The 26,481-nt window shown below is 37.4% G+C and overlaps 2 protein-coding genes and 1 pseudogene across 2 annotated transcripts; 1 reads left to right on the forward strand and 2 right to left on the reverse strand.

Annotated features, from left to right (window-relative positions):
• The first annotated feature begins 1,032 nt into the window (after positions 1-1,032).
• Positions 1,033-1,133, forward strand: LOC147933441 (small nucleolar RNA R71; annotated as a pseudogene).
• A 9,259-nt stretch (positions 1,134-10,392) lies between these two features.
• On the reverse strand, positions 10,393-11,010 carry LOC147933442 (uncharacterized). Its single transcript, XM_087477457.1, has one exon. It carries the CDS (start codon positions 11,008-11,010, stop codon positions 10,393-10,395), a length of 618 nt encoding a protein of 205 aa, XP_087333583.1.
• A 2,216-nt stretch (positions 11,011-13,226) lies between these two features.
• LOC147933443 (uncharacterized) lies at positions 13,227-14,745 on the reverse strand. The gene is made up of 2 exons (XM_087477458.1): positions 14,185-14,745; positions 13,227-13,877 (listed from the first exon to the last, which is right to left on the reverse strand). Exons 1-2 carry the CDS (start codon positions 14,743-14,745, stop codon positions 13,227-13,229), a joined length of 1,212 nt encoding a protein of 403 aa, XP_087333584.1.
• Between the last annotated feature and the right edge of the window lie 11,736 nt (positions 14,746-26,481).

Consider the following 26,481-nt stretch of genomic DNA (forward strand, 5'->3'; position numbering starts at 1 on the left):
CCCCTCCTCTCCTTCCTCGCAAACGAGCACGCCGCAGACCCTCAAACCAGAGAGCGAGAGCATCTGTGAGAGAACTGAGCAACTCAAACACTTTTCCCTTTTGTTTTAGATTTTATTTTCATAACTTTTTATCATTTCTTTAGATTTCTATCTTGTACTCTTATCCCTCTACTTTATCGTTTAATATAATGCAATTTTCATTCATATTTGTTGTTATGTTTCTTGCTATGATTTCCGAGTAGTGTAGTAAAGTTTCTAGGGATGTGATAGATGATTTTGTGTTCTCGATCGGTTAGGATGTCTAAGTTGATTGTATGTGTTTAATAGATTTCCTTCTAGATTGGTGTTCTTAATGCTGTCAACAAACCGAGAGGGTGAGATTAGATCTAAGGCGTTTTACCACCGAGAGGTATAGATGAGATGCTTGAATCAACCAATGCTAGAGGTTTACTCACTTAGCCTAAGAGATTAGATGAGTAAGGGGTTTACTAACAATAATGAATCGGATCTTAATGCCTGCTTGGTCATGTTTCTCCAACGAGAGTTGGGTAGGGGAGTGATCAAGGTTAATTGTTTCTATCACGAGAGTGTTTTAACAAGATTTTAGAGATTCATTGTCTAGGAAATATTTGCTTGAGGCATGTAAGACATCTGTACTGGTCAGGAACACTTAGGATTCGATTACCCCATCCTTAGAAGTTTTCGTATCTTAATTGTTTTCATTTTAAATCCTTACTCGATCTCTTACCTGATCATGTACACGATAACCTGGTTTGAGTAACCCCTCGAGTTGTTCATATCATCTTTGCTTACTCGATCACCCCACCCGATCATGTACTCGAATGCTTGCATCTAGTGCTTAGGTCGTGTGGTTCTTTGTTTATATTCTTTTCTTCTATTATTTTAGGATTGTTAGCTAAAACCCCATTATTGTTTGGCTTAACTTGCATTGTTCTGATTGCATCCTTCCTGCTAGCATAAACAACCATTTGGATTGATAACCCTTTGTACTACTACTGCATAGATAATTGATACCCTGGTGAAAACCTATTTATCACCTTGAATCTCTCACAAGCCTCAAAGAAGGTCTCATTGTTCTTCTGGGCAAATCCTGAGATCTCATTGTGCAGGCAAGCTGTTCTTGCATTTGAGAAGAACTTGGCCAGAAAATCTTTTTTACAATCATCCCAAGTAGTGATCACACCAGTGGGAAGGTTCTTCTCCCAAAGATGAGCCTTGTCTCCCAATAAGAAAGGGAATAACCTCAGTTTGAAGCCAATTTCACTAAGTCCATTAATCTTGGTGAGACTGTAGAGTCTGTCAAATTCATAAAATTTGTTCCCTCGGATCATTGATATCATGCCGCTCTTGATTTCGAAGTTATTGTTTTGGAAAGCTGGTGGGACTATTCCTGCTGTCTGATTATGAGTGTTAGGAGCATCCCCAGCTCCTATTTTGTGAGGCTGCTGATTCTGAGCAGCAGGAGGATCCATGAGTAGTTGTTCCTCCTGTTCATGCAGAAAAGACGCCTTTGTAGACGGTTGATGTAGTCGATGTATCTTTGGAGGTTCTGGTTTCCCTTAGAACGAGTTTGCATGCAACTGCTCGATCAGGTGCTCGATGGGGCAAACGACCGAGTGCTTGGTCAAGCAGACAATAGAGTGACAGTACCTGAGAATCAAAACAAACAAGCAGAGAAACACAGTAGCCTGTAGTGATCTAAAAGTAACATAACTTAATCTTGAACTTATGTAAATCTTGAATGGAACAAATCAACACCCTAATGGCAACGGCGCCAATTGAAACTATTTCTATGATAACATATGAATGATGCAATCAAACAAACAGACATAACCATTGATGATCAGATGGGATGCAAGGTGTTTCAATACCCTTATGTAGTTGTAGTATAAATAATGCCAAACCATAAAGAGTGTGAAATGTAAGCAATCAAAATGTGAACTTGCATTCAAGTTAAGCCAAGTATCAGATATAGTTTTGTTACTAACAACCTAATGATCATAAATGTAAATGCAATGAACTATCAACTTGAAACAGTACTAATTGCAATAAGAATATAGACTAACAATATAGAAACTATACTAAACAGACTCAAGTGCTAAGCAAATGCAGGGAAATTAAACTAGAATGATGCAGAGCATGAACTAAACAAAACATAATGGAGGTCGAACAAGCACTCGACCGAGCTTAGTAAGAGTGTGGTCGAGTGACAGGGTCAAGTGATGCTAAACGAAGAACTGAAGCTATTCTTAACAACTTAAACAACTCAACAATGATCAAAAGCGATTAAACAGATGAACAATACAAACCATATGCAAAACAGGTCCTAGAGATGGGATCATTGGGTTGGTATCAAGGTACAATTACCTAGACTGTCTAACAAACTTCACAGAAGCTAACCCTAGACAATGATCTCATAAACTTGCTAATCCACTCTCATGACAATAACAATCAAGTTTAGTAACATCCTAACCTAAATCTCATTGGTGAAACTATACTAAACAGGCATAAAGATCCAGATCATTATTTGTCAAAAACCACCCTAGACAATTAATCTCTTAGGCTAGACACAGTAATCTCCAGTATTAGTTTATTCTAGCATCCTAAATATCTTTTGAATGATAAGATACCTGAGAGCTATCCTTAACTTCTCATAACAAATATAGCATAGAGTTCTCCTAACCCAGAAGGGATTTATAATCATACAAATTTAAACAGTCTAGATAATCATATCTCTTAACCAACCTATTTCATCTCTAAGATCCTACTTCACTATTCAGATCTACACATGATGATGAAGAACATAAACCCAGAAAATGATGAAATAGACGTGAATAGGTAGACGATGATGAGATCTACAACTTAATACAAAGAAGCAAAAGCAAATATTAAACAGATCCAAAGTTATGAAAGTTACAAAACTCTGAAAATCTGGGTAATGATAAGAAAAAGTAAAGGATGATGCAATAAAGTGAAAGTAGCCAAAAAGGAAAAAAACAAGGTTTTTTTTGTGACTCAATAAGACTCCTAAAGATATTTCTAACTGCCTGTGCGGCTGCAGGTACAAGGAGTTTGTATAGTAAGTGGGGAAAGCCCTAATTAGCTAGGAGACAAAAGACTAAGTCGGCTCACCAAATGCTCGACCATGTGCTTGGTCGAGTCATCTCCATGCTCGGTCGTGTGTCTGGTCAAGTGGTGGGGTCGAGTGACTTCGAAACTTTGTCTTTTCTCCATATTAACCTTGATCCACTCCACTGGATATCTTCTCTTCTTTCACAGCTCACTTCCATGCTCCAAAGGACCTAAATCACCTGTTTATGCAAACAAATATGTGAATGCTATGCAAATTCTATCCTAATGCACAAACATAGGCTAAACTGCATAAAAATGATAACTAGCTAATAAGCAGTGCAAAAGAGGAGGATAAAGTAAGCTTCAACATGGTAAAATATATGTACATCAACAAACAACAAAGCCTCAAGATCATCCTCTTCTTCATCCACTTGATTACACGATTACACTTTTTTTTTACCTGCACCACAAACACAAATTGAGATGCATAAGTATTGTCATTAACACTCAGTGAGGTAATCCTCCCATCTACTGGGCTATACACACAAACAATTGAGAAACTCCACCATCACACAATAATCAACATACAAACCAGGAAGAGCAGACATGGCCACTAGACAAAGGTTGCATCGGCCAACACACACCCTGTGTCGACCTTACAATTGCATCGACTGACACACATCCTGTGTCGATTGATGCAGGCACTTTGCGTCGGCCGACATACTCCTTGTGTCGATCGACACATGCCCGACATTTCACAAAATCCCTAATTGCATCGGTCGACACCTCCACATGACATTAACCGATGCTCGTAGGTTTCTCACGCCGTCCTCGCACTTGCATCGATCGACACACGCCTTGCGTCGATCGACGTAGATGTCGAGCATCGTCTTCCTCGAAGCTCCACGCCAGATTTTCGTTCCAAACTCGACCCAAAGACACAAAGGATTCTCACAAGCCCTCAAGTACCAAGAAAAACACTTCAACAAACCAAGAAATCAACCACATAACACATAAACACGAAAATCAGAGAATCTCAAGCTTAGATCAGCCATGGTCATGCACTCACCTTTCTAAATGAAGATTCTGACTCTAAAACTGACGAATACACTCTCCTAGCAATCTTCCCACACGATCCTAGCTTCATATCTCTTAATAACAGCTACAAATCTCCAAAAACTCACAAGAACGCTAAAGAAAACTTTCTCTCTTATTCTTTCTCTGAAAAACAAACGAGGCTACTTTTCACGACCTAGGTTGAGTTCCCCCATTAAATATCCCGGTTTAGGTCTTATTTAAACCAAACCCGCATCAAAACAACTCGATGCACCTTTTGTGTCGATCGACACACAACCTTAAACCAACCACAGTTCGCATATGTTACAATGCCCCCCCACCAGTATAGATTCGTCCTCGAATCTCGATCAACCATAAGAAAAGGACTCCCAACAACCGTCTCCACGGCCCGCACCTCTTCTGACCGATCTACGAAAGTTACCTCCAGGTGATAAACTCACGTTCCAGGCATTATTTGCTCTCGCGTTTTGGACTTTCCTTTACTCATAAGTCTTAAATTTGAGTTTTTATTGGCTCCTCATCAGGCCTTAGCCTGCATGCCATAATATTGGCTCCTCATCGAGCCTAAGCCCGCATGCCATAATGTATAAGGAAATCCACCTTACCGCACGTGACACCCCTCAACAGAATGGTGTGGTAGAACGGCGGAACAGAACCTTAATGGAAATGACTAGAAGTATAATGAAACATATGCGTGTGCCAAACCACTTGTGGGGAGAAGCATTGTGGCATTCTACGCATCTCCTGAATAGGATAACAACAAGATCTCTTAAAGATAAAACCCCATATGAAGCGTTTCGAGGAAGGAAACCGAGGATTGATCTCCTTCAGATCTTTGGTTGTATTGGCTATGCAAAGGTAGCTGCTCCTCATTTGAATAAACAAGATGATAGATCACGAATGCTTGTACATATAGGGACAAAACCGAGATCCAAAGCATATCAACTTCTTGACCCGTAGACACGAAAGGTAGTGATTAGTAGAGATGTTGTCTTCGACAAAACAAAAGGCTGGAATTGGAAATATAACAAGCCGCAACAAGAAACTAATGGAAGTTTTAGTTTGTCCTTTAGTGATTTTTGAAATCATGGCCTACAAGGAGAAGAGGAGGAGGATGCACATGAAACAGAGCAACTTGTTGATGAGATGGAGGACCAGAATGATGACAAAGAAAACAGTAATGGTGATACAGTGGTTGCACAAGAAGATGAAGATGAACATAAAGAGTAGAATGTTCCATCTCCACCTGTCCTGAGAAGATCCGAATGATAGATCGTCAAGCCTAAGTATCTTGAAGATTATGAGTTAGTGGTGGAAGAAGAAGGAGAAAAGTTGTTATTTTGTTTAAATAATGAACCAAGGAGTTTTCAGGAAGCAAACGAGATTAGAGATTGGACACTCGCTTATGAAGATGAGATTTACTCCATAGAAAAAACCAAACATGGGATCTCGTGGACCTACCGGTAGGAGTGAAACCAATTGGCCCAAAGTGGGTTTTCAGACTCAAGCGTAACTCGGATGGAAGTAACAACAAGTACAAAGCTCGACTTATTGCTAAGGGATACATACAATGTTATGGAGTTGATTCCAATGAGATTTTTGCTCCGGTGGTTTGCATTAAAACAATACGGCTTCTTATCAATATAGCAGCAACAAATAGACGGGAGATGCATCACCTGGATGTTAAAACAGCTTTCTTACATGGTGGGTTAAAAGAAACCATCTATGTTACACAACCAGAGGGCTTTGAAGTGCAGGAAATGAAATAAAGTTTACAAGCTGAACAAGGCGCTGTATAGATTAAGACAAGCACCGAGAGCATGAATCACCAATTAAACGCTATTCTTGTGGAGCTGCAGTTCAGAAAATGTTCAAAAGAGCCATCTGTCTATCAAATGGAGGTAAGAGAGGAGATCTTAGTGTTGGCTGTGTATGTCGATGATCTCTTTAGGACATGATCAAACGTGAATGTTGTCGACGAGTTCAAAAGGGAGATGGCTTCAAAGTTTGATATGAGTGATCTCGAGAAGCTGACATATTATCTTGGAATTAAGGTAGTGCAACATAGTGAAGGGATAATGTTGAGTCGCAAACGTTACGCTATTAAAGTTTAAGCTTAAGGGGGAGAATGTTCAAGCTTAAGCCATAAGCAAAATAGTAGTTCTAGAGAGATATGGAAATAGGACTAAAATGAATAAGTTATATTTCCTATTAGAATTAGAAAATTATTTAAGTTATTTTATATATATATATATATAAGGGATGTCGAGGAATGACATAACTCTAAAAGATTATTTTGTAAGAACCTAAAAGCTTTAGTTTTTGAGAAATTTTTCTAAAGCTAATAAAAGAGAGTTATTTTATTCTTGTGAATTATTATATTGATTTATGGTTCTAGAACTCAATGGGTTCTAACCAAATTTTAACATCTCTATGCAGTATTGTAGTGGTTAGATGACACAGGTGCATCCCATGTTTGAAAAATCACTAGGCGTTAGCCGGGCGGTGAGGGAGAGCCTAGCGATTAATTGTATAATCGGATATGGATTAATTGGGGACTACTTATAGGGTTTTTATTATTATTTATAATTAATAATACAATATATAGCTTCTATGGTTATATAGATTATTTATATAATCAAAATATTAGACAGCTCAATTGGTTTAGAACTCTTTACAAGTGGCCGAGGTAACGGGTTCAAGATCATAATTTTGTCTATTTTTCCTTTTTTCTTAATAAGGGGCATAACGGTAATTTGATATTCATCTTCTCCACACACGACCAGATGCTGTAAAATCCTAATCGACTATGGCTGCCAAACTTTTTTTTACTCAATTTATACTTATCTTATAATATTTTCAGTTGGACATGACATAGAAATAGTAGATCCCCACATTTAACATCATACTTTAGTGAAAAATCAGTCAAAATCGAGTGTTTTTTGTTTCTTCCCGAATTTCCTTCCAATTTGGGTTTAATCGCAGCGCTCCTCACTGCCTAGCGACTCCACGTCGTGTAATTGGCCAAATCGGCCGATTTTAAAACAGGGGGTGTATCTACTTTCTGTTGTTCGAATCCCACTAATTACCTTTTTAAAACAACTTTTTCTATTTTATTAATGAGAAAAAAGCAAAACATCTACTTTTTTGTGGCTAAGAAAACAATGTTACCTTCTTTTTTGGTGGAAAATATTTTTTCCTTTTTTTCAATTCGTGTTAACAAATACATGTTTTTCTTTAAAACACATTATCGTTTTGTTATATGCCAAAAAAAAGAAGTTAGAGTACTACTTTTTGTTTTGCTTTTTGACATCAGACTTTATTGGACCGGTTCTGACTATTGATGTAAATCATGTATTTCTACAAGTAAAAATTTGCATTTCTGAAATTACACTGATCGAAACAATTATTTTCTTAATTACCCTCTACTTAACTATTGGTCACTATCTGCCTCTGACACTGACGCGTATTGGGAGATTGAGAACCAGAGATCAACCGAGATCGATGGTAGAGATGACAAACCCAAAAATGGGAATTGCGAAGATATTATTCTAAAAGAATCTAGAAGCTATTGTATATAAATGTTAATATTGGCTTAGGAAGTTTTGTATATCTACAATATATATATATATATAGTTTATGTTTATCCTTATCTTAGTTTAGAAAACTCTTCTCTATATAAGAGAATGTATCTTATACAATTACAATCATGAGAGTCTAATATAATTCTTCCTTTAATACATTGTTTGTTCTTACTCTCGTCAATTTATCATGGTATCAAAACCACCAAATTGTTGGGCCATCCCGTAGAAGTTGTTCCCATATATGCCCACATTACAGATGGTGATGGCTGAGCTTGAGGGGATGTTAGTGTAATATATCCTACATCAGTAGTTAGATAAATTATCAAGTGATATATAAAAGGTTAGGTCCTCTCCATTCATTGCCAATTGGAAACCCACAATAAAACTCGAATTTAACATAGTATCAGAGCTTACACATGCTGACCCATTAATTAATTCAGTCCAGAAAGAGGCCCGATCACCCCATTAGTTGAATGTCTAGAACAAGGTCGAATTCTGTTGAGATAGCTAAAAAAAGAGCATTATTTCGAGGGGGCATGATGGATTCTGTCGAAGGGGCGTGTAAAGAGCATTATAATAGCTAGAAGAGCTATTATCTCAAGGGGGCGTGTAAAGAAAAATCACATATTGGAAGATGTGATGGAATTTAAGTAATATATAAAGAGTTAGGACCAATGCATTCATTGTCAATTAATTTTGAGTTGGAAACTCATATTGAATCCTAATTTAACAATGTGTGACCTACGATTTATTGACCGATCAGCAAATCATCCGTACTATTGCTAGCAATATGTGAGATTTGGCGCGGACCGCAGTTAATTATCATCATTATTCTTATTATTATTATTATTATTATTATTATTATTATTATTATTATTATTATTATTATTTGAATTATTAAGAGGTTCCGGATCTAGATCCGTACATCCTCTAATACCAAAACCAGAACATTTTATAAGGTTTCCTTCCAAGCGCCGTCCCTTGAACTGGCGATCTCTAAACTTTACCAATGAGTATTTACGAGTTGAGCTATCAACGCTTGGTTTAAATAAGAGATGAATTTAACAAATGTGCTACAACAGACTTTTTTACCGCAGTTAGTTATCACAAATCTATCTATATTAAGTAACAATTTTTAATTGGTAATTGGTAACAGGTAATTGGTATGCTAACAGAAGAAAAAAAAGAACAACACATGATAGGTAATTCGTCTCACGCTTAATTAGAACGACACAAACAGATGATACATAGAGAATATATCACTATATTCTTTTTCATTTCGTTTTTGACGACGGATAACGTTTGCATCTGTTGTAGAAAGCACAAGGCTTGGAGTTCTGTTTCAGAAATTGTCTGATACACTCGTCATTCTTGGGAGTGTTACATACCCCCTGATGTTGGAAGGTCCTCGGGGAAAAGAACGATGACTGGCCCGCAAGAGAATCCCAAAACTCATCACCTCTCCCATGTCCATGAACAATAGTGAGATTTCCCCAACCATCTATCACCTGCCCTGAGGTTTCAACAGCAAGGAGCAAGACGAGGAAGAAGACTATTGACTTCATTTCTTCAACTATTTTGTCTTCTTTTTTCTTTTTTTTTTTTTCTGTGGTGTGAGGAGTGATTTGGTGTTTGTTGGATGGATAAGGAAGATATATATAGAGGTCGACTGATTACTTTGGTTGGTCCATATTTAATATGAACTAAACAAATAATTTATCCCCGAGGGCAAAAGATTATTTGAAAACAATAAATATATTTATAACATAACATTTATAAAAGGTTTATTTTATAAAAAAACAATTAGAAAAGGTTAATTATAAACATAAATTTAAAAGGTTTATTTTATATATTAATTATTATAGAAAAAAGTTTGGATATCAAAGCTGTGTGTTTTGTAGTTGGATTTTGATTTATATATGTGTTGTAAATTGATAAAAAAAAATTGTTCTATATTAGATTATTTTAAAATTTTATTTATGGCTTAAAAAAAAAGCTTTAAAAAAAATTATTCTAGATTTCCAAATAACATTAACTCGTACTTTTGCCTCTAGTTTGTTGTTTACCAGTAAAGTTTCCACCGAATATATTATTACATAATGAAATATACTTTTGTACAATTTTTTTTTTTTGTTAAAAGGCTTTCAATTAAAATTGCAGGATAAAAAGAGTTTACAAGGCTAAAGCCCAATCCGGAAGTCCGTTAAGAAAAATAAGAGAAAAAAAACCCATAGTTATGAAAGAACCAGAAGTTGAACCATCAGTTAGAATTGAACCAGGAATATGGTTGGGAGATAACCACCTCTAACCAGCTCCATTATTGCACTTGTATCGACCAAACACTGGCATAATGGAGAGTCGAGATCTTTTAGAGTTTAGGTTATGGTTGTTGAAGTCGTCGCCGCCGCTGCTTCTCCAGAGAACCAGAGGTGCAGAAGTGATAGAGAAAGTTCTGGCTGAGTGTCACGCAGACTAGAAGCTTTGTTCCTTATGAGTACATCAATTTGTCGAAGAAGGAGATCAACCGACTTGTAGCTGTTTCTGTGAAGCCGGTGATTCCTTTCCAACCAGATTGTGTAAATCACGGCTTGCCAAGCTAGCAGTGCAAGCTTTCTTGAGTCCCGCGTGCCCCGGAAGTTCAAAAGTCGTTGGATAGTCGTGCTCCATGATCGAGAGGGTTGATGGTTACAACGGGCTCAATAGTAGACCAGATCGACCAGCTAAAAGAGCAGTCAAAAAGCAGGTGATCAGGTGTTTCTTGCTCGATCCCGCAAAGTAGACACAAAGGATCTACTTGGAGACCCCAGCTGAGTAACCGGTCTTTGGTGGGCGATCGATTCAACATAAACAGCCAGGTTAGAAACTTATGTTTAGGGATACCTCCTGGGGCCCAAACTATAGTATGCCATGGAACAGATGGGTGATCTGTCTTTATCGCAGAGCAGATGACTCCTGTGGTATGACCATCTTTGAGTGAGTCGTCAATCCACCAGAGGTAAGTATCTGGTTCTTCGGTTAGATGAATAGTAGAGAATTCTATGTGAAAATTGACTTGTGAATCCGATCTTGCAGGTGGGAGATTCCAAGCATCATGACGCCACAGATCCGATAAACGAGCTCCTCGACAAATGCCTACTTGATAGATCCCATCACCTTCAAGGTAAGTTGTCATTTTTCCAAACCTACTCCAGTTGTCAGTCCAAAACAAACATGATTCACCATTCCCTAGCTTCAGTTTAATCCAAGGGTAAGCCATTTTTCTAATTTTTAGCAGCTTGTTAGTTAACCAATAGTGTTTATTGTTTGTTTTCCTTGTCCAGAAGCTGCTCAGACTGCTAGAGAGGACTACTCGCCTGAACCAAGCTACCCAAACTGACCCCACACGAAAGAAGATTAACCAGATGAGCTTTAGCATGCATGCCGTGTTCCAAGCCTGTAAGTTTCGAATCCCTAAGCCCCCTTCCTTCTTTTCTAGTGTGACAGTCTCCCAAGCAACCCTTGCTGAGTGATGACCCTCTGTCGTGCCCTTTCAGAGAAATGCACTCAAAAGAGAATTGATGATCCTTACGCATTTTTTGGACAGGACAAAGCCGGAGCACCAGAAGTTGGAGATCCCTGCTATCACCGTGTTTAGTAGTTGGAGCCTGCTTGCAAACGATAGAGTTTTAGTGGACCAAGCATTGAGTCAAACTTTTACCTTCTGAATCAATGGGGCACAGTCCAGCAAGGTGAGTTTCTTTGTACACAGGGGAATGCCTAAGTATCTTATGGGCAATTGTCCGTGGCTAATCCCAGTTGAAGCAGTGATTTGGTCTATTTCAGGTTGAGATAACCCAGAGGTGAAGAAACTGGTCTTAGGAAGACTAATGGCTAGACCCGAGACTTCTTCAAATTCTTTGGGGACTTGTAACACATTGCGCAGTGAGGAGGTAGTCCCGTCTATGAAGATAAGCAGATCATCAGCAAAACAAAGGTGAGTTAGCTTCATTTCTCTACATTTATGATGGTAATGGATTCTTCCTTCTTCCGCAGATTTGTCTAAACAATCTGATAAACAGTTCATTGCCATCACAAATAGATATGGTGATAGGGGGGTCCCCTTGACGAAGCCCTCTGCTTCCTTTGAAGTAGCCATGCACGTGTCCATTAAAGCCAACAGAGAAGGATGGGGTGCAAATGCAAGCTTTAAGCCATCTTAAGTAAGTCTCCGAAACTTCAATACCTCTAAGACAACTAAAGATAAATTACCATCTTACCGTATCAAAAGCCTTAGCTATATCTACTTTGATGGTTATTCTTTTTGGTCCATTTGCCTTATGATAGCCATTAACCAGCTCAGCTGCTAACAAGGTATTTTCCACTAACAACCGACCTTTAATGAAAGCTGTCTGATTTCGTTGTACTACGTCTGGAAGGATTGGCTTTAACCTCGCAGCCAACAGCTTCGAGACGACCTTGTACAGTGTGTTAAGGCATGATATGGGACGGAAGTCAGAGACAAGTGAGGCTCCCGGGATTTTTGGAATCAGTGCAAGGATGGTTGCATTGGTCGATGAAGGAAGGTAAGAGGTGTGGAAGAACTTGAGGATGCTGGATGTCACTTCTTCACCAAGAATTCCCCAAGAGGCTTTGTAAAAAGCCGAGGTAAAGCCATCCGGGCCTAGAGCTTTATTAGCATTCATCTTGAACATTACTTGTTTAATCTCTTGAGCTGAAGGAAGTTTGATCATTGAGTGTTTCAGGTCAGAGGTGCAGCGGTACGACAAAATACTCTGGATCCAGGCAAGTAGTGCATTTACAGGGTGCATTACTGATGGAGCAAGTAGAGATTGAAAATGGGATATCGCCATAGAACTCATCTCTAAAGGATCATCAATCACTGTACCAGAGAGAGAGGTGAAAGAACGGATTGCATTGAAAGCGTTTCTCATCTGCATGATTCTGTGAAAGTAAGTCGTATTCAAGTCACCCTCCTTTAACGAGTTTATTATCGACCTTTGCCTGAAGAAAGCTTCTTCTATTGTTCTGAGAAACGCCCACTTTGATTGAATATCCTTTTCTTGTTGATAAAGTTCAGGTGAAGGAGTCGCCATAGCCTGAACCTGCACAGCTTGAAGCAAAAGGTTAGTCTCTCGAACTCTGTTTTGGATATCTGAGAAGTTTTCTCTCGATAGAGTTTTCAACTCTCTTTTAAGTGTTTTTTGTTTTGCACTTAATGAGGACAAACAGGGCTCTGAGGGAGATGTACTTCCAACTAGATTCCATGCAGTTTCAATCGTAGGGTAGAATTTTGGGTGTTTGGTTAAGAAATTGAAGAACTTGAAGGGTTTAGTGCCTGCTGAAGGGAGGGATGCAAAAAGGTGGATAAGGCTTGGAGAGTGGTCAGATATTTAAGGTGCCAGGAAGGAGACAACACTGTCGGATACAGGGTAAGCCAGTGGTTATTCACAAGAACTCTCTCTAGCTTTTTTGCTATTGGGTTTGTAACGTTTTTATTGGTCCAGGTAAAAGAGGGCCTTGGAAACGCAAGTCAAACAGTTCAAGTTGCATGAGACAATCTCGCAGTTCCAGCATTCGAGAGGTGTAGTGGTTGATACTCGGGTTTGAGTGCTCTGCTGGGTGGATTATCTGATTGAAATCTCCACATAGGGCCCAAGGGATGGTATCTAGCATCAATCTCTTGTGTAGACTCAGAATTTCGCACCACAGGTCAGTTCTTTCATCACTTAGATTAGGGGCGTAAACAGCTGTACTGTAAAAGCGATGACCTCCTTGTATTGATATCTCACAGGTGAGAAGGTGTTTGGACTGGTGGAGAACAGTTACTGCTGCAGGAGCTTTCCAAATGAGAACAATACGACCATCCTCATCCGAGTTGTGGTTCGAAGTGTAGCTCCAGCCAGGAAAAGCTTGGTTCATAACTCGGTTCAAATTTGGTTTCTTAATATGGGTTTCTAAAAAAGCACCAAAAGTAGGCTTATTAATAGCTAGCCAGGAGGCCATAGGCCGATGCTTATCCGTGTCATTTATACCTCGAATGTTCCAACAAAAAGGTTTTATATACATAGGAACAGGTAGGAGGTTAGGAACTATGAAGAGCCCCTCCTTGACTAGGAAGAGCATCTTTAGTAACAACATAAATAGGGTTGGATTGGTCAATCACCATATCAGTTGGTTGGACTTCAGTAGGGGGGAAGTTTTCAGAGGGGTTAGTGCGGTGAACAGGTTAGGGTTTGGGCTGTGAGGAGGAGGCAAGGATAGAATAAGGGTTGGAGGTTGTTATTTCTGGGACTGTTTTAGTGGGGGGGGGGGGGACTATTTGTGAGGGCTTTGGTTTCTTGGCTGATTTGAAGTTTTGCTGGTTTAAAGAAAGATTTTCAGGTAAGGTGGATGAGGCAGGAGGAGGGGTAGCTTGACTCTTAGCACTTACAGACTCTGCAGGAAGAGAAGAGGAGCCTGATTTGTCCATTGCCGGATCTGATGAGGTAGTGATGGGAATTTGCTCCTTAGTGACTGGCAATCCTTTGTCTTTTTGAGTAGTAGAGTCTGTTTCTTTAACTTTACTAATCTCTGCTACTTTTTCTTTTTGTTTCTGTGTCCAGGATGGCGTCACTAGAGGGCAATATCTGATTACATGGCCAATCTCTTTGCAGTGAGAGCAAGTAGGAGGAACCCACGGATATTCAACATCAATAGTTATTACTTCTCCATTCTCTCGAACCACTTCAACCGAAGGAGGCAGCGGTTCATTGAGGTTTCTTTCCACCTTGACATGCGCCACATATAAGCTCACTAAATTCTTTGTAAATTCATCCATTTCTTTTGGTTCTCCTACAAGACCATCTACGAAACTAATACCTTTATGGTGCATTAGGTCAAATGGCATGCCTTTAAGGTGAGCCCAAATTGGAATGGCATCAAGGTTCGTGCTTTCTCCTCCTGAGGCATCCCATTGTGCTGATAGAAACATGCATTCTCCAATGTACCACATTTTTTTTCTCTATAATCTTTGTCCTCAAATGTTCGTTTGAAATCCTTACCAGCATTGAGTTGTTTTCATGATTAAGGTGGATTTCAAGACGCTGTCCTCGACCCCAGATGTGGCTGAGAACACTCTGAATATGCTTGTAGGTTGGAAGTCGACCCTTAAATCTGCAGATTAAGAAATCCTTGTGAATATCAGCTCCCTCTTGAAACACATAGTCTGGAATTTGAACTCTAGGTTTGCCTTCAAGAGATATTTGAACACTTTTTAGTTTCTGTGCTAGAGTGTTTTGTTGGTTGCTAGTCTGGATAACCTCAGGAATTTGCTTTCTGGTTCCTCAACAGGTTGCGAGCTAGAACTAAGATTTGTGGGAATGGTTATTGGGATAGTAGTAGGGGCAGAAGGTGCAAGAACAATGGGTGGGAGGGGATGAGGGTTGGGGATTGGAGGCTGGGAGGTGGATGGAGGAAGGGGAACAGAGGTTTGAGAAGCTGCAGCTGGATTCTTGTGAACAGAGGCAACACCTTGACTTGCAGAGTCTGCTACTTGGACAAGGAAGTTACTCAAAGATACATCCTTAATATAGCGACGAATCACCTTAGGAGGAGGCGTTCGTAGTAGTCCGTCAGTTTGGGCAACAGTCTTGCCTTCTGCTGGAGTTGTGCCTTCGGTTACTGTAGCCGCAGCTTCAGATCTAGGGATTTGACCCATGGTTTTGTAGTAAGAGTTGAGAATGGCTTGAGCTTGGGGGTTAACTACCACCGGAGTAGATTTATGGTGAACTGGCAAAGCAAGGACCACTCGCTCAGGCTCAAAGTAAGCAGTGTGAGCGGAGTCTGGGGAAACAGAAGAGACAGGGGAGAGGGGGGGGGGAAGTCAGAGAGAGAGGGGAGGGGGCTTCGGTCAGGAGGGTCGGGGGGGAAGGGTGGTGGACGATTGGGACTGCCTTCAACCGAGGTTGAAGTTGGAATCAAGCTGGAAGTACGGTCCGCAGGGAACCAGCAGTTCGCCATTGTACGGAACTCTCAACTTAAAATTTTTATTAAAAATTAAATGTTGGAAACACTAACGACAACATTTTACTTTTGTACAATTTCGTGATTACAACTTTTGTCGTAGCAATTAACAAACTTATTTTTGTTGTCGTAACTTTATTTATTACTAGATAAGGGCCCGTACGATGTGCGGGTTTAAAAATTGTTGAAGAAAATAAATTCTAAACCTTAAAATTTTTTTTAAAAATATATAAAGAAATTTTATTTCCTAAAGAGTTTAATATATATATTTTTAATATATTATAACAATTATTACAATAATTTAAAGCTAAATTATATCCCACTAAAAATTTTGCCAAATACTCATCATTACAAATATTATTATTGTCAAATTTCAAAAACGTTTCACAACTTATTCACAAAATATTTTACATGCAACAAATTTATCAAAGCAACATCTAATAAATAATCATGTATAATTTTACTCTATGTTTTACCATTAAAAACATGTTCTTACACCCAAAATTATTTTATTGTTAAAGTATGGTCTTTATCACCACCTATAAAATGTCTTCTAAACAAATTAAACAAATTCTATGTTGCTTTACTTTCATTTGGGCATAATTATAGTGCTTATAATTACTAAAATTGTTTTGTGACATAAGTTCTTTAACCATGAAGTTTTTTTTTACTCCAAATATATTGGATGAACAACTGGTGAAAATTATCTACTCGATTACAATGATTTTATGACTAACCCAATAAAAGTTGAAAACCTGAAAAAAGTTAATATAATATAATAAAAATAAAAATTTGAAAATTATAATCATGATGGTATAAATGTCTTAGATAATTCAGATATACAAAATAGAAACTTTATATACAATCCAAAACATGACATATGTCATAATCACGTTAAAGATCAATGACCTATTTACTCTTTAGAAGTATCCAATGTACCAAAACAACTTAAAGCTATGACCTCGTCTCAAATATTCTCGAATCATAAATTCTCAACTTATTTTTACCCGAATCAAAATTTCTCATATATTTCTCCATATACCTGGTTTAATCGGTTTATGAACCTAATTTGATAGAAAACCACATAAATCCGGTTTGAAACCAATTTTAAAATGGTATACCGTTCCAACTTCCCAAATTTGAAACCGCTTCTCAATTACTCGATCAAGCAGCTTTTGTTTCAGTACCGGAATCATCAACATTATTCAGAAAAGAAAACTCTAAATTTTGATCAGAAACCACCAACTTATCTTCCAAACTTATAATGCTACTAACTGTAGAATCACTTTGGAACCTCCATTAGTGTCTCCATCCTCGATTAAATTAGCGGACATTATATACTTCGATTTCATTTCATTGCATCTGATAGCTTCCATTGAAAAACCCGTACGAATCAAAGACCCACGCAATATATCGGTAAAACTATATTAGAAAAAAAAAATCAAAGATCAAAATTTTTGATATAAACATGTAATGTTATGTAGATATAACGTTATTTTCTTAATTAGATGTCCTATTATGTTTCAAAAACAATATTTCTTTTGACATAACTTATGTTATTCTTTTTAAATTTGTTATTCACTATTTATTTATTAATAATAATATACATGCTTAGTGACTTTTTTGTTTATACATGTCAAAATCTTATTAAGAAAGCATGTATAATATAAGTAGTATACAATGGAAAATATATTAGTTTTGTTAATTTTTCTTTTTGATTTAGAAATTTTTTTAGATATAAACATGTAAATTTTGTTTAGATTTAATGTTATTTTCTTAATTAGCTGTTTTGAAAAATAATTATTTTTTGACATGTGTCAACGTCTCATCGGTATACTTTTTTTTCGTCTACAGTGAAACTTTGATTTGGATGGTACATAGTATATTTATTTTAGTTGTTTTTTAATATAATAAGATTACAATTATCTAATGATTTGTTTTACCAAACTTGAAAACTGTAATTAATGATCGTTAAATTTGACATGTATCACGATCTGGTGAGTTTTTAATTTTGATCCCTGATCGTTAAAACTAACACGTGTCACGATCTGGTGAGTTACTAACTTTGAGAACCAAGGTTTATATAATAAGATTACACTACAAGAAAACACGTCTTTTGCGATGGAAGAATATATCGCGAATCCCTCGCAAATCGACAAAGGCGAGAAATTTGCGAGGAAAGTCCATTCCTCGCAAATCGCTTCTCGTAAATCGGTCAACGTTGCAATTCCCTCACAACTTTTGCGAGGAAAAATAGTCTCTCGCAAATCCCACGCATTTTGCGATGAACTATTTTTCTAGCAATATCCTAGCAATTCTGTATCTAGTAAATCCCTCGCAAATTTGCGATGCTTTTGCAATTAATATTTCCGTCGCAAATTATAACAACAATATAAAAAAAAATAAGAATTTTCATTTTGGTAAGCTTAATTAAATTAAACATGTAATTAAAATTAAACCTGTAATTATAATTAAACCATAAACTTATGCAAATTAAAGCTGTCATTAGTAGTACTAAGTTTACAAAATAAGTTAACAAAACATAATAACCGATTTTGTTCTACACAAAACAATACATATGAGAGGATAAAGAGAGTTCATCAGTGTTTACTGTCCGGTGGTTCCATCTCCGGTCGCAGGTCTGGCCGATGAATCTTCTCGGCGAAATCTAGCAGCAAACTCTGGATCTTTCGATGCAAGATAATCAAAGTATGCATCATAACTATGCATCTTCTCTGAATTTTCTTGCATCTTCAGATCATTTTCTTGCATCCTCACTGCATTATCTTGCTTCTTCTGTACATTGGCCTGTAGTTGAGTTGCCTGAGTTACAAGAACAGCTTCGGCAGCAGCAAGCTTCGCAGCTAGAACAAGTGGATCTTCAGAAGGAGGAGGCGGTTGAACAATCTGAGCTGAAGATGCTTCTGCTTGCATGTTACCAACCCCATATATCCGGTTCTTTTTCTTCGGAGCAACCTGCCAACAAAACATATACACACCATAAGTGTTTACACAAACATAAACATAAACATATACACACATAGTTTACAAAAACACAAACATTAACATAAACAATGAAGCATGTTTTACCTCGGCATAAATTTGGTTCTTCACAGTTAGTGATAACCCACCAGAAGCACTACTCTCCATGTTATCCGCTGATAATAGCTCAGACTCAGCTTCAGCTATCTTTGACGACACTTCATTGAACACCTTCTCAGACAGTCCATCAACAAACGACCCATCAGGTTTCCTATGAGTGTCTTTTAGTACTCTCAGGAAATCAGGTAGTGGCTCACCAGTACTCTCAGACTAAAAACAGAGAAATGAAACAACTATATTACTATATTGTAGATATGATATGATTAATGAACTTGTGTTAAACAGAGATACTTACAAGCTTTCGTGCTCGGGCTTTAAAAGAGGTCTGACTAGAACGGTGCTTATGTATTCCGGTGCCATCAGGATCACTATAGCGAGCATTACGGCTATTGATACTCTTTTCTTCTGATTTTGGTTCACACCAAAAGTTGACCAAGCCATCCCATACGGTAGGATCAAGCCACCGCGGCATTGCGTCATTACCTTTCTTCCTCCACTTACCCTTCCACCGAGACACTTGATCACACATCCAGGACTTCAACTTCTTCCATTGATGGACGCATCCCAGTTATATGTTTGCTTGTGAAGACATAACATGAATCAGAATCAGAATCAGAACCAGAATCAAGTGATAAACACACAAAATCTGTAATTTAAACACATCAACAAATCTGTAACTTACCACAAAAGTTTCAAACCACCGGTTTACAACCGGACCTAGTGTTTGCGTCTAATTGGCATGAGCTGATTTGAAATCTCTTTCAAAAATGGCCCGGACAGTAGCAGCAACCGTAGAATCCTGGTCAAACCTACAAAACATAAGATAAAAGGAATGAGGATCATTGAAAATACAAAACATAAAGATTGATCGGAGAGGTTAGATAAGGATACATTCTCACCAGAGAGTACTCGAAGGTTGCTTAGGATCTAGTTTTGTTAAGCTTGCACGCCCAGGACTTGCAAGTAACTCTTCCAAAGTAAAAAATGTTTGAGAGGCAGAGATACTGTTGACAGGCGATGCTGATTGCTGAGAAGGAAGATCATTTTCCACCGCCGGAGAGGTTGCATTACGGTTTCCTTCTGTCGCCGGTGAGGTACCTTGAGAAGAGGTGGGAGAAGGTAGCCTTTGAGCAGAGGCTGTAGAATGTATCCCTCGAGCAGGGATGGGAGGAGATAACCCTTGAGAAGATATGAACCTTGTGTAAACATTTTAGTTTACAGAACCGTTATTGTCTCGAGAAGACATCTGAAACAATTCAAAATAACTAAATTAAAACCCTCAACCTGTAAAAAATAAAACTAAACAGAGCTAATAAGAATCCTGAACCTGAAATTGAACGATAGAAGAAGAGAGAGGAGGAGGAGATTAGTCGGAGAAAAGAGAGAAGGAGCAGACTTACGGAGGACGAGAAGTTTCTAGGGTCGGGGAAGAGAGGATGAGGAGGAGTAGACTAACTTGATAAGGGAGAGGCGGAGGAGACGAAAACCGGAGAAGAAAACAACTGGAGAAGAAAGAAATCGGAAGAAGAAGAAGAAGACTTAGGGTTTGTCGGCTGCGGAGTGTTGGGTTTGAGCTTCACTCAAACTAGGTTTTCTATTTATATAGAAAAACGCTGCGTCGCAAGTCCCTCACAAATTTTGCTAGGCATTAGCTAGGGTCCCTCGCAAATCCCTAGCAAACATATTAAAAATATGTAATTTATATTTTCAGACTTTGCGAGAGAATTGCGAGAGACACTAGAAAAAATATTTCTAGAATTTCCAAACATATAAAAAATATGTAATTTATATATGAATTATATGAGAATATTGAGAATTGCAAACATATAATGTCATTAGTTCAAGGGTTTAAAGTTGCCATTTGCGAGGAAATTGCTATGGACTGAGATATTTGCAATGGATTTGCGATGGATTTGCGAGTAATTTAGGTTTTAGGTTTTGAAATTGTCATTTGTGCCCTATCTTTGATTATAAATCTTGGATTCATCTTTTTAATCATTAATAGTAATGTAATTAGTCTTAAGGGTTTAGGTTCAAGGGTTTAAATTGCGAGAGAATTGCTATGACTTGAGAAATTTGCGATGGATTTGCGAGGAATTTGCTATGCAACTAGCAAATCCCTCGCAAATTTGTCGCAAACCTTGAATAACTAATTTATAAAACCATCAAAAATGATTTAAAAAAAATTAGTCAATTAAACTTTCAAGTATATTATAAGGTCCAATAGGCTCATCATACTCTTTTCTATCATCAAACATTTTAAAATTGTCCAAATTTGCATCTTCCTCTAATCATTAACTATCTTCTAACTATCTTCCTATATGTTCATTACATTGAGACATATATTTGACAAATATTCCAAAAATTGTCCAATTCTCCAAATATTTTGTGTTGCACTGCCCTATCTTTGATTATAAGTTTTGGATTCATCTTTTTTAATCATTAATATTAATGTAATTAGCCTTTAGGGTTTAGGGTTTAGGGTTTAGGGTTTGAAGTTGTAATTTGCGAGGGAATTGCTATGATTTTCTAAATTTGCGATGGAATTGCGACTAATTTGCTATTTATCTAGCAAATCAGTCCCAAATTTGTCGCAACCATGTATATTTAATTTATAAAAACCAACAAAACAATTTGAAAAGTTTGTAAAATTAACATTCAAGTATATTATAAGGTTTAATGTCTCATCATACTCTTTGCTATGGATTCTGTTTTCGCAAATGCGTCGCAATTTTGCGAGTGATTTGCGAGGAATGTGACATTTCCTGCGAATTTGTCGTAAATGCCTCGCAATTTGAGCAGCGGATTTGCGACGACTGGCTTCCTCGTAATTTTGCGAGGGATTTGCTAGGTATTTTTTATTTCTCGTACTTTCATCGCAAATCTACCGAAAATTTGTGAGAGCTATTCTCCGTCGCAACTCGACCTCGCAAAAGGCGTGTTTTCTTGTAGTGTTATTACTATTTCATTTTTGATAAAAAAGGTTACTGAGAAATTAAAACACGTAAGCAAGATTTAGTGTTTATCAAACTAGAATAACATATGTTTTCCAAATATACCACAAAATCTAAAGATATGATAAAAGATTTGGTAATATGGATGTCAATCCACTTGTTGTTCTCCAAGTCGCGGAGAATGAAGCCAAGGTTTGGTTTGAGGCTCAGATGGAGGACTTGGTTGAGTCACCCACTCCAACTTTAGGTTTTAACCAAGGTCGCGGGGGTGGTTTTATGATCGTCAGGAGTACAACAAGTTATGTTTGTTTTGTTGATAGTTCTTGGAAGGCTACTGATAATTTTGCAGGTACATTATGATATTTTTCATCGCATTCTGGAGAGACGCCTACTATGGAAGCGTCGAATGTAAGGCTTAGTCTCACACCGCTGCATGCGGAGGTTGAAGCTCTTATCTAGGCAATGAGGTATATGATTGGGGTAGAGTCCTTGAAATAAAAATATCCAACTTAGTCTAGTACTAATGATGTTAAAGTTAGGCCCTACCATCAATATTTCCACATGTATATGTTTTGAGATATTACAAAACGTATGGTGAAATAAGACAGATTAAAATCAGTCTTGATTGGGCTTCACAAGTTCCACTTGGCATCATAAAACATTGTAGTTCTTTTTTTTTTGACAGCAAAAAAAACATTGTAGTTCTTCCGGTGAAAATTATTCATCTCTCGAAAACATGTTAACTTTCAAGTTTCAAACCAGAGATTCCAAGATAGTCTACTGATTCTACAAGAAAATATTTATAATATTTTACACACATATAAAAGTAATTGGTGTATCCTTTCTAAGGTTACAAACGCATTTAGGTAGATATGCATTTTTGATAAGGTTTAGGGGATATTACTGAAAAATGTCATTAGAAAATGGGTATCTTAATTCTACTCCTAATTTTTATAGCTTGTAAAATTGTTAATTTATGACATAGATAGAACCAGGTGCACAAAAAAGAAAAAATGATATAGATAGAACGATAAATTTATATAAGGTGTTCTTTTAGAATTGATTATCCTATTGTTTTATTAAATTGTATTATTTTTTTTTGGTTGTAGTGTTAAATTAAATTCAAACAAAATATCGTATGTACTTACAACAAGTGCGACTTTAACATGAAAGTTATTTGAACAGCCATGGTTTTGATCTTAAACTCTCTATACAAACCAAAGTTGGAGGCCTCTATTAACGTCTATCACCAATGGATCGTATCAATGATAGCCAGTCCCAAACCTGTTTATCAATCCATTTTATTTGACGAAATGCTGGAGTCAGATTCTCTCCATGCTTTTTTTCCATTTCATTCACGCCAAACTGTGTACACCGTCGTTTAGTAGACACGAAGTGTTGGTGAGGTACTTGATCAGTGAGTGGTCGAGTATGAAGTTGATTCGGATAAGGTAATCCAAGAAAAGATTTTCGAGAAGTTAGGTTGGAAACAAGTTAATGCGAATGTCATTATTCGTGGGATTTTTGAGTTTAGGCAATGGTTGCCGGATAATTTTTGGATGAAACGTCTAGATGGATATCTAGCATTTCTAGACATGATGACTAAGAGTTGATTCTAAATGTTTGTGGCAATTGAATGTGATGGATGTGATTTTTTGCTTCAAAATCTTTTATCTTAAAAGACCACACGAAGGCTACAAGTGCACATCTAATTGGCAGTAGTATTTAAGGATCGATCTTACAGAGAGAGTTGTTGTTTATATAATCCGTCGGAAGAGATGTAAAGCTAGGACTCAATAAAAATGAGGTTTTGGTTGTCACGGTTGTAAGTACGCAAATAAACAAAAATAAAGCAAATGAAACAAGCGTTGGACATCATGGGAAATCGCTTGGGATCAATGATCTATCTATCTAGGAAAGTTTCCGATTAGTTTGTTTATCTATGACTCGGACTACGAAACATGAATGAACCGTTAACTTATAGATCACAAGCTAACCGTCTAAGATCCCTATACTCCAGACTCAACTTTTGCAGGCAACGACGCATAGATCAAAACATTTAAAACATGTTCGATTCTAATCCATGAAGTTCCATAGGTAAGTGGTATGTGCTTCCTATGACACGACACACATCTAAGCTAGGTCAAGCACCTATGCAAGTTTTTGGCGACGCACACACACTTTAGATCATAGTTAGTTCATGAGACTAACTTAAAACATTAAGCAAAGACTTAGAATTAAAGTATAGAATAAACAGAATATAAATCTAACAAACTCTAAAAATTGCCACCTAAACTAAGATCATCTCCACCCTTTGATTATCTCTTTAAACCCACCTAGATAACTACTCTAACATGTTTAAAGGAATCATCAAAGCAAGGTTTAAACAATTCATAAACATAAAAGAATAAGTAGAGAAAAGGGTTTTAGATATTACTTCAATGATTGTAAAATAAAGTGTAGGATCTTCTTCCTTATGAAAACTAGAACAAAACAAATAAAATAGAAAGAGTTGGTGGATCTGCAAAGCGGAGAGGGACGAGGGAGGGCTCTGGTCGTGGCAGCTTCTCTGGTCGTGTTTATTGGCTGCTCCAATGATTGCACACTCTAAACCCTAGGTTTAGATGAGTATTTATAGGGTTTTGAAGGATTAGAGTTTTGTAAGGGTAAAAACGTCTTTTTTGTTGAGTGCAGGACAAGGGGTGGCTGAGGAAGTTTCTGGACCGTCGTGACTCCTCCGGGCCAGGCCGCCGTGATGGTTGCTAATCGGGCCGTCATTAAAGTCCACTTGGCTTCAAACTTATCTTCTCGTCGGTTTATAAACTGTTTCAGTAAATCGGGCATAGCATCAAAATGGGTGAACATATTTACATGATTCCACTTCGAGGAGAAAAATGACTCTTCCAGCTTTCCACAGACACCAAGCATGTCAAAATGTGAGTTCTGAAAGTTCTTTAAAAGTATCTCGTCCTATAAAGCTCTGAATCTGTCCCTAAACGTATTTTTCTTGTCTTTTGGTCCTTTTTGCTATAAAACCTTCTTAAAACCTAAAATACTTGATAATAAACATTAAAGCCTTAAAAATATGTTAAAATCTTCCTAAATGCATACTAAAACTATAGCTAAAATGGGTAAAATAATGATGTTATCAACTCCCCTAGACTTAGACTTTGCTTGTCCTCAAGCAAACAATCAAAGTAAATCATGGAAAAAAGGTTTTGAAAATAATGGGAATTCACTTATCTTTGGGCATATTGTCTTTGCATTCTTCTTCGCCTTGACATTAGGAACTTACATTTGTAATCACCCATGAGAATCATAAACCCTCCTTGATCCCACAATTCTTTGGAGTTTCCTGAATCTCCATTGTCATCTCTTTACATAAATTAAAGCCATAATAAAAAATGAAATCTTACCAAGGGAAAATTGATCAAAAGCTTGTCAACTGTCTTTAAGCCAAGACTTTATTCGTATGATTCCTTTCCTCTCCCTTTTCTCACTTCCAAGGAATCTATTTTTCCCTAATTTTCTAGGGTATCATTTTTTTTTTTATAGATCCATTGCTCTTTTTCTTCTCCTTTTTTTAATATTGGACAGGCTTCAATGAAATCCAAAGTATGCACGGGTTTACGCGACATCCCTTGGCTTACCTCTTTGCTACCTAGATCCTTACATACTTTTGAAGAATTGCAATGTCTTGTGTGGCTTGAATATAGAGATCTAGTCCAATGTATACCAATTCCTAGGACTTGATAATTAAGTCCGGTTTAGGTCCTATAAAATTTAGAGACAACGTTAGATCATCTGAATATCCATCGAATAGGGACTTTGGGGATTGTTGAGTCGGCTCACAGTCTTTTCAAACTCTTGTTCTGTTGTCAACATTAATCAAGAGTCATAAGAGTGTTAATCCAAATCAAATAAACGTTAGAATAAGATCATAATCTCCTACTAGTTTTTACTCAATAAAAAAAATGTGACTCGATAAAAACGTCAAAATTATTGATGTAAAATGTGGAAAAAGGTCTCAAGTCAACAAAATAGAAAGTAGCATTAGTATAGGATGGAACATCCTTCCCCCAGACTTAAATCACACCGTCCTCGGTGGAAAAAAAGAAAGAGTTGAGGATTAAAAATCATAAGGAAAAGTGTAGGGTTAAGAACAATGTCACCTTAATAGAATGATGTTGTGTCGACTCTTAGACGTTTAATTGTTGCCCAAAAATTGTCTAGAGGTCGGCTGTGGAATGAAAATATGGTGACTAACCGTTTGTACTTCCTTTGGCTGCTTGACATCGAATTTGAACTAGGCTAAGTTCATTCGAATTGTGTTTGATATATCTCTAAATGCATCCTCCTTGAAACAAAAACCTAAAACCATCAATAATAATGTTAAAATAAAAATAACAAAAACATACCTAAATGATAGAATGGTGATGGTTGGTGGTAGGATGGTGGTGGGTTGGAGTTGTCTCGCGGTACACGTATGAACGGTCGCTGTGACACACCAATTTGCGGAGACTTGCGGAGTGGTTTAAAAGAATTAATTTGGCCACCTATGTCACCAAAGTACACTTATCTTTTCGGTCAAGGAGCCTGAGAGAATTCCAAAGTTAAGCATGCTTGAGCTGGAGTAGTCTCAGGATGGGTGACCTTCCGGGAAGTGACTG

The sequence above is a fragment of the Camelina sativa genome, chromosome 12, assembly GCF_030686135.1.
Source record: "Camelina sativa cultivar CO46 ecotype springtype chromosome 12, ASM3068613v1".
Taxonomy (NCBI): domain Eukaryota; kingdom Viridiplantae; phylum Streptophyta; class Magnoliopsida; order Brassicales; family Brassicaceae; genus Camelina; species Camelina sativa.